Below are 10,052 nucleotides of genomic sequence, written 5' to 3'. Positions count from 1 at the left end.
AAGTAATTTGATATTTATTAATTTTCTTCGTTCAAAATAAATATTTGAAATAAAATTAGCTAAAAGAATTAAATTAAAATTAATAACAGTAAGATATTAAAAGGAATATTAAAATGTAATTTTAAAAAGTAAAAAAAAGGACTAATAATCATAAAAATGACGAAAAAACGCTAGAAATTTAGAGTGAAATGAAACTTTCAGATTTTTCGACCGTTATCTTAAGTAAGAAACACAGACTCGCGAATGTCTGCCAGTCATTATGTTCCAAATATTGTGATCAACACGTCGTTAACACATACATGAAGGTCCTGGAAAATTTATTTTAATACACTTACACACACAAGATTAAGTTTTTTAGAAACTTCATCATATTTTGCGTAAAACATTTATTGAACATTGTTCACATACAAATACTACACCGACCATGAAATGACTGGATTATGTCGGTTGCATAGATAGCAAGTCCAGTAGTGTAGTAACTAGGTAACCTTACAAGCAGGCACACCTATGTACACAAAACAAAGAATCTCACACTCAAGTGCAACAGTGTTGTTACTCGGTCCATTAACGTAGGAACTAAGTCTCCCAATTTCTTGGAAACAGGCAAAAATATTGAGAGAAGCCAAACTCCAGGTTGTAAGTCTCACTGGTTTTAAAAATCATCAAGATCTAGCCTTCAGCTCGTTATTCTCATCATGGGATTATTAATGTTATCAGGTTTTATATTTCATCTGATTTTAAAAATTACCAGGTTCTACAAAGTTCGTTTTCTTCATCACACGCAAGCAGTGACGTTTTCATAAGTTTCTTCTTCAGCTTTTCCAGATTTTCTAAAACCACTGGATTCTGGGTGTCTAACCTGTGAGCCGTTTGATAGTGTTTTAGTGCCTCCAAGTACCAACCCTAGAAATTCAAAATACATATATATATCAAGTTTCTCTGATATTCTTCAAGTAATTATATATCTAACGATTACAGATGGCAAAAATACGCAAAGCATGAGAATCTATCAATGTCTACATTATGTTTTCTCTAACAATACATTAAACTAAATATTCGTCATCGTGAATAACTGATTTTATAATGTAAGTTCATACAAAACTTGCATTATAAGAAAGTTTCTAGCCTTATAACACCAGATATAAATATCATTACGTGAGGATGGTTCCAGCCTCCAGTATAAGAATGCCACTAACTCCTAAAATGAGATAGATAATGACACCATAAAATGGGGAGGATACCAACCTTGAGCATAAGAAGACCACTAACCCTATAACAATATATAATAAACCTATAACATGGAAGTATATCAACATTCAACATAAGAAAAAAAAAACACTAACCCTATAACAAGCGTTATAACCCATAACGTAGGAATAATACAAACCTTCAACTTACGAAGGTCACTAGCCCTATAACAAGTGATAGATAATAATACTATAACATGAGAAGGATTCTAAATTCCAGCATAATAAGCCTACTAGCACTATAACAAGTGAGAAATAGTAATATGAACACCACTAGCACTATAGAAAGTAATATATAGTAATGATATAACATGAGAAGGATTGTAAACTCCAGCATTAGAAGATCACTGGCCCAAAACACAAGTGATAAATAATAATGGTATAAGGTTTAACGTGACAAACCTACTTAAAATTCTCTTTTTTTATTTACATTTCCTTTGGTAGTATATTGAAATATTTCTTAAAACCAGTTTATTAGATGATGATACAAGTAGATTGGAAGTCAAAGCAACTTTGAGATAATTATTAACAAAATACATTTTGAATGAGGTCTATATGAGGATTTGACGGAAGTAAAAAACAAACCTTAAATGAAGTCTGCAGAACGAGTTGGCATATCATCCCTTAATAACTCGTGTGACTTCACGTGTCGTATTCGATTAAACTTTGCTTAAACAACAATAATATATCTGGTTCGGTCGTTTTTAAACACAAATCTATACTATGGGACATCTGAGCTCTGCCATCTACGGGTATCAAAACCCGATTTTTAGCGTCTTAAGCATTTAGGCTTACTACTGAACCACGAGGGGAAGCATAATAATTTATAAATTGTGCTCTTGAACAATTTATATAACTTGTCGATATACATAGATGGAGTATGTTACATTAAAATTATTTTGGAGCCTCATTAAGTCGTTACTGTCCATGTCGCCAAGTCATGCTATATCTGATGACAGTGCATCTTAACAATAGCGTTGCAGTATAGTTTCCATTGCAAAAAGGTCCATCGTAAAACTGTTATATCGAAAGAACACCACTCTTACCTTCATGTTTTCCATAACTCATCCAAGGTACGAAGACTTCGGTTTCCCAGCACCAGGTTCAGTAGTCCCATCTCACAAAAATACATAGTTGCTATGTCAGATAGTTTAATCGATAAGCCTTTGTATAGAATAGCGTGAATATTCATTTCATTCTCAAGCTGATTGAGACATGCAACAGTTGAACGTGTGTGCCGATGAAACAACTTGCGTAAAATGTGGCTTATGCCGCTTTTACAGACGGAAATCCACTCTGAGTATTTTTAGTACACGTAGACGGCATTTGTTACAGACATTTCTGTTCATGGATTCTCACTTTTACAAGACGCTGCATTTTGCCTACCACGGCTGGGATACGACTTGTTTCAAGATCTTTTTCTAGTTGATACTGGTGCTCTATGTTGATCCATATTCCTTTGTTTTCCAATGTTTTTAAGTACAAGAGGTATCGCCGTCTTGGAAATTCTAAATCCATGTTATTACTTGAATGATGAACATTTTGCGTTGGAAATGTCTTTTAGATTCCCTTCTCAAAAGTGATCGGTTTTCGGTGTCATCACTCTACATACGTCACATCAAACAATGTTAAAATGTATTTGTGATTCATGCCATTCTACCATTACTTTATATCGGCTGTGGGGTTGACTTGACTTGACTTACTGTTTAGCATATTCAAAATCGTTTTAATATGCTCTCAACCCTCTTTATTCTCTAGCAAATTTTAGAATATCTGGAAAATATTGTGTTCTAATCATAAATAATACACATTGTCAGCAACGTCAATAGAAGTGAGGCTTTGTTATTGCGTTATCCTCTTTACGGATTTTATTCAGTTTTTATGAAGCAAATTCACTTCAATACAGTAATATACAACATTTATAACATCAAGTACTTTCGACTGTAAGTTAATATACTTGTGTTAATCTTAAACTCCCGTTCTTTAGAGATTAGGCTGTACAAAAACGTTTTTATTAAATAAAGATAGGACCCTGTTGCAAACTTTTGAGATAGCAACAATAAGGATATTAAGTAATAACTTTCTGAAAACTTTAGGTTGTTTGTTCCAATATCAATTTCTAACAAATGTCAGTATAAAAGTGTTAAGAAATTGCAAAAATGAGTGCAAGAACTTAAGAGTAAAATTGCGTTAGGACTAGTAAACAAAATACATTGGAAAAATAAATATAAAATACATAAATAAAGACAGGCCACTTATGGGTAAAAGAGCTCCTGAAACGGACTTTCTAGCCTTCATCAAAGCCTTAAAACCTTAGTACAACACAAGATAATATAAAATTACATAAAATGAAATTAACACACCGAATTCCAATAATCTAAAATAAAATTATTGCGGATTATATACCCTCAAACTGTTAGGGTGCGTTTTTGTAATTATTATTTTATTATAAAAATCGTGTAAGAAATGTACTAATAGTAAATTGACAAACAACGATTTATAAGCCTAATGGAGTTGTTTATTTTTGAAAAGCTTACTACATGTTCCCCAAAAATAAATCACTCCATTATGCTTATAAATAGTTGTTTGTCAATATTATTTATCATAACCTGTACTTGAATACATTCTTCTTCTTCCATAAACAGAATATACAAGCACACAGTATAAACCTTTACTGTTTATGTTTGTGTCTTCAGCGCTGATCTATGTTATACAGATGCTGATATAAAAGGATTATTGACTTACCTGCAGATGATAAACCACACCAAGATTTAAATGGGCGTGGCCGATCGATGGATCAAGCTGTATTGCCAAGTTGTAGCTCTGGAAAAAGTTCTGTGTTTCAGATAACGGAATCAAAAGTATATGCAATGAAATCAAATATCATAATGATTATCTGAATCATTTTACATTTTCATTATGATGAGTAGACCCGTGAAATGCATGAATAACACACAAGTCTAGCATCTATTACTAAAGTAGACTGTTATTATTGTCGCAAGTTAATTTTTTTAAATATATATTACTGCATGTGACATTGCACGAAAAGTCTGTAAGTACACAGATAAATATTGATTGGTTAATTCATTTATCCCATAGTCCTAAGAAACCATAGGTTTTCGTCCTATCTTTCCCAAATTCCACCAGTATGTTTACGGTGCACGTAAGGGTATTATTGTATGATCTACATTTTTTTTTCACTCAGTATATTAATTCCGTATTATTACATATTATGGTAAAAATAATAAGAATTATTTTCGTCAATTAACAAAATACATAGTTACACTCGCATATGTATAGCAAATATAAATATATAAACATGTACAGAAACTCTGATAATAATACGCTTCTTGAAGAACATTTTTAACTCCTTCAGGCTTCTTTTTTTTTAAGGGGTATCGGTTTAAGACCTTTTACTGCTTCTTATACAAAGACTATTGACCTCGTTTTGTTACAATGCACAGCCTCACACACGTGGCATCTGGTATAAAACCCTGAGGTTTATTGATAAAACAATTGGTCCGTTAAGGTTCAATCTAAACTGTATGTTCCTCAACTGGAACTGTGGTCGGTTTTAGGCTAATGATACAGTAGGTATACTGAATAAAGTTTTCTTTGACATGAATCTATTTATTTTAAACTTGAACAAAAAATCTAAACCAACTGGTTCTTGTCTTACAGCCAGATCAATAATGATACATAGAACGTCGAATACAATTCACGTATTGTTTTAAAGACACGCTGTATTGAAACACGCAAATAAATCTATTATATGAAAACATTAAATCGGTTTGGAGCAGGCTAGTCTTTTATAAAAACACAAAGTTTCGTTGAGAATAATATACCTATTTATGTTTACTTACATCGTTTATCATCAATATATGAAAATAATCATGTCTAACGGATGTCTAAAGGCTAATGTTTTGATTCAAGACCCTTCTTTATTTAATACTTCTTAGCGACTAGTGTATTGATTAGTCGCTAAGAAGTACTAAATAAAGAAGGGTCTTGAATCAAAACACTAGTCGCTAAGAAGTACTAAATAAAGAAGGGTCTTGAATGTTTTGATTCAAGACCCTTCTTTATTTAATACTTCTTAGCGACTAGTGTTTTGATTCAAGAACCTTCTTTCTTTAGTACTTCTCAGCGACTAGTGTTTTATTCCAGGTTTTATTTTTAAGATGTATCCGAAAGAATAGTGTTATGAATTAAAATTTATTTTTAGTATGTTGCTAAAAAACAATTGTTTTGATCCAAGATGTTTTGGTATCTGGAACGCTACTGTTTTCAGCGAAGACTCGGCTTTAATATTAAGACATTAGTATTCAAAAGTTAATGAAACGAATCAAAGCTTAACTCTTGCATGTATGTATGTATATGTAGGATTATAAATTTTAAAATCAAGCTATATATATAAGACGAACAGCTGCATATTTACGTTATCACATGTCACATATTTATAACACTTTTAATTACTACACCAAAAAAAAAATTAATACTTATATATTGACTATATTGCTAAATATGAAAAACGTTTTTTATTGTTATAACACGAAAAACTCAAGCGAGCGATTTGTACCGATATATGGTGGTCAAAGGACAAACAGAGCTCCAATCGTTAAAGGAACGTCAGCAACACCAGCTACTTCATCTCTCAGATGTGTCACTTCATTCTCTAGTTTACTTTGTTTTTTATTACATCTGTAGAACAACTTTATAAAGTGATTACTTCAACACGGAAACAAGTGGTTGCAGCGTAGAAAATGTTGCTATGGTTACTCGATATCTCACTAACAGTTAGGAGCCAAAGGAAAAAGAAAGAAATCTTCAGGAAATATGCTATATGTTAATAAGGTAAAAAATAATTATATTCTGTGTAACTAAAGGACACGAAATATTTAAATTTGATCGGATATCTGATATTATATAATATTATTTTATTTTAAAAAGGAATGCCCATACCGAATTTTATCATATGTAACTTCTTTCGTGTAAAATTCATTACTGTTACCGTATCATTCACAAATTCACAACATTTCATGATCATTGGAAATGTCCTTTCATAAATTTGCTGAATCACTTAGCGATTAAGTGTAACTTATATACTGAAATATACAATCAGAGAAAAGTAGAATGACTGGTAGAACACGCTATTAGGCTTACGTTAGCATATTTCTAAACAAGACTTCTGAATCCTAATGGACATTGATTTCCGAGCACGTGACCGACAAATCGTTATCTCACAACTAATCGACATTCAGCGCCTACTGTAAGTTCGTTCTTATATATTATCCTATTGCTTCTCCCACATCTATACCGTGTAACAGTTCTCACTTTCCAGAGTCAAGGGAAGCTCGTTACTTGTGTTTAGCTTCCATCGGGATACAAAACAATCACGTTTGAACCTACTAGTAAGTGCGGCAGAAATGGGTTTTAATGTTCACACTAAGTAGCCAATCAAACTTCTTTTCTTAAACCACTCTCGGAACTTGCATATTTCGTAAACGAAATTATCTCTTATTACATAATTCCATAGGTCAAATCATCGATGTGAATTCTGGCCCTTCCTGCGCCTAATAAAACAAAATATTTGACTTGTAATTTCTCTAATTATAATCCATTAGACTTCTACCTGTGCAGCAGTTTCCAGATCTTCCATATCCTTCATAATATCACCGTGGCTAACATAAAACTGGGCGCAGGACTTTTCATTCACGTGACAAAGACGAAGAGCTCGGAGGATGTTCTCCAACCCCTAAAATGTACATTTAATTATAAAATTCTGACGTCACACGTAGTAATCACTAATCTAACAGTGAGTAAATTCTACAACTGACCTTTGGAATACAATAGCTCAATATGTCTCTGGAATATGGTTTATAAAAGGTAATAACTGACTGAAACGTTTTCGTGGAAAACCAAAACCTTTTCCTGGAGTCTCGAACTTAATTAACTACTGTGAACTTTTATGGTGCAGAGAATGAAACAACTCTTCCAATATCTGAGTATCCATGTAAATGAAAGAAATTGAAATACACATTTTAATTCATATAGTCAGATGTATTAACGTAGTTCAAAGTGTTTATAGGAGGTTTGACAATAAAATACAGAGGGTTGAGTACGTTATATTAAAACGATTTTAAATATGCAAATCAGAAAGCCACATAGTGTGATGCCATCGAAAATTGATTCGCTTTTGGGAATAGTATGTAACAGCCATTTCCACCACAAATTATTCATACATTCAGATCTTAAAGATGCTTTCAAATTAGAGAATTTAGAAATTTAAAGAATTAGCGTATAGCCTGTCAAAAATGACGGGGCAAGTACTACCACTCCCACCCCATAGTATACCCTAACCTCACATTTGACAGCTAACTGAAATAAATAAGTTTTGCGAAATCAAGCTTGACCAACAAAGAGGCAGAATAGTTCAGTCGAGGCAGTCAAACATCGCTAAATTCCTTTGTAAGCCAATTAAAAGTTAGATAATTCATGAAATGAATTCGTGGCGTATTCATAGAATAATCATTGGTAAAAATCAATTAGATTAACAACTTCTAATATATAGAAAAGCCAATGCATTTTGGTAACACTACATTCCAACAATGGCTTTTATGTCGTGTTGCTTAGCAACAAAAGTATAACCTAATATTGTTGTTAGTCTATGTACTGAAAGTATAAAATGAAATGTATAAACAACAAAAGTGGAAAAATATTAGTTGATTTCTTAATTTAGAGTCTCCGTTGATTAAAGAGGTTTGTTTGTTTTACTTAAAACGTTGGTGATATAGCAGAAAAGAGCTTAATTTAGAAATGGTTTATGTTTATAATTGAATCGATATTTTTACTTTCTTGATAGATTTTATGCACTTGGCTCCATACTAGGTGATCCCACACTACGTCTTTACTTCAGGCTTATTATACCAACACTCACTACACTTATAAGGATTCATGGCCCCTTGCATCCCCGTCACTAAAGTCGTAATGATCAGACAGTAATCAAACTATGTTATCTGGATAAAGGCATTTTGGCTTTTATGACCCCTCCTATTTCGAGAAATCAAGTGTGACGTGACACACGCTGGCTTTTATTTTGGTTAGACGACGTTGGAAAATAAAAGAATATGGATCAAGTTGGGAGACAAGGACTATTTTAGAACACGACTTACAATAACTTACTTCAGCCGTGGCAAGAGAATTGGGGTTCCTTGTAACAAGTGAAAATCCACGAACACAGGGGGACAAAAGCTAAAACCGTCCATGTGTCCTAGGTTGTACAAACATAATCAAGAAGTATGTTCGTCTGGAAAATCGATAGAAGTTACATGTACACAGCTGCTTCCACAACATATCTGCTCTACTGTTAGATACTTTAAGTAGCTGTAGCACGAAAATAGTATTCCATATGAAGCCATACTTGTCAAGTCACCGATGCAACACCTATGGATTTCTGTGCGTTTGGACTTTTGAAGCAGTCGCTGGAAAGCCTTAGTCCCCGTACACTAGATGGGTTATAGAAATCAATCAGCTAGGGAGGAGTGGTGTGTTTTGGACATGAAAAGGCTTACGACGAAGCCTTTTGCAATAGAAACCACGCTGCAAGGCTATTGCCAAAGTGCATGACCAGCCTTAGTGACATGGAATGTAACGATGTGGTGACGTTCCAAAATCGTTTTAATATAACGTTCTCAACTCTTGTAGTACAAGTGCACCATAAGAATCATATTTCAAAAGGGTATAAATGGAACTCTATCGGTTTGTTAACACTCCTATTTATGCTATAACAGTTGTGTATAACCTGATTTAGTAAAATGTCAGACACTGACCATATAAATTTAATCATTTTAAATTAACCCTTGATTGAAATTACTTTATAATAAGTTAAGTTTCAACGGATATTTCAGACATCAACCATAATAAACCTTTTGATCAGAAACATCTGATCACTCTCACTCCAAGTTGAAAGTACTAGTTATTATAAACATGAATTAAGATATAAAACTCTAAAGATTAACAGCATAATTTAACCAGTCTTTCAATATTCTGGTTAAAGACTTTCCTGAATAAAAAAACTTTCCAAATTCGCATGAAATGTGACGTGTTGTCGTGCACGTGACATTTTCGTGCAAAGCAAAACAGAAACCGGAAAACAAATAAGTCATCGAAAGCATTAAATAAAGAAACAATGGAGCTCGATCTGAACCGTACAATGTGCTTATAGTATGAGGAAAAGGTACATAAAACAAATAGTTTTTATTTATGTTTTCGAGATGGGTTGTAAAAAGTTTTACAGCAACATGAAACAGCAGTTCAAAACCCTTTTCTACGCTAGAGCCGGAAACCGTGTATTTATATCACAGTTGTCTTCCTTCATCTGGTCCCTCTTCACAAAAGCAAGCCAAAATTTGAGGAGACTTTAATACGAATATATTTACAAGCACAGTCAACTCCTTTCATCGGAGAAGTGGAATTTGACGATGTTGGTTTGTTTACAGGAAACAAACCGTATTTACCGTATTTTCTGAAGAATTAAATGTTTACTAGTTTAACACCAACATCTGCTGTAATTCTTATCATACGTGGATGAAAAAGGCGTAAATGTTACCGAAAACGATCGACGAAATACAACACGAGCTATTATGTTATGGAAATGGAGTTTCATATTTAAGATATTTAAGTCAAAATTATATTAACTTCAACATTCAAAGTAAGAAAGCATAACACAACATGCGTATTCTTACCTCCCTAGGGTACATTTTACCTCTCCCACATTGTGTTCTCTAGTTCTGCTCTTGTCCTGAA

The 10,052-nt window shown here is 33.1% G+C and overlaps 1 protein-coding gene across 2 annotated transcripts in view; it reads right to left on the bottom strand.

Annotated features, from left to right (window-relative positions):
• Positions 1–368: 368 nt before the first annotated feature.
• The window catches only part of LOC106457424 (transmembrane and TPR repeat-containing protein 1-like), a 67,638-nt gene continuing 57,954 nt past the window's right edge, over positions 369–10,052 (bottom strand). For both annotated transcript variants that reach the window (XM_022383352.1, XM_022383351.1), the window contains 3 exons: positions 6,880–7,002; positions 3,993–4,070; positions 369–903 (listed from right to left, as the gene is read on the bottom strand). In XM_022383352.1, coding sequence (XP_022239060.1) covers positions 745–903; positions 3,993–4,070; positions 6,880–7,002 — 360 coding nt within the window. In that variant the 3' untranslated portion in view covers positions 369–744. The remainder of the gene's footprint in view (positions 904–3,992; positions 4,071–6,879; positions 7,003–10,052) is intronic.

The sequence above is a fragment of the Limulus polyphemus genome, unplaced genomic scaffold (assembly GCF_000517525.1).
Source record: "Limulus polyphemus unplaced genomic scaffold, Limulus_polyphemus-2.1.2 Scaffold329, whole genome shotgun sequence".
Taxonomy (NCBI): Eukaryota; Metazoa; Arthropoda; class Merostomata; order Xiphosura; family Limulidae; genus Limulus; species Limulus polyphemus.
Note: the sequence above shows the minus strand (reverse complement) of the source record. Positions and strands in the feature narration are given on the sequence as shown.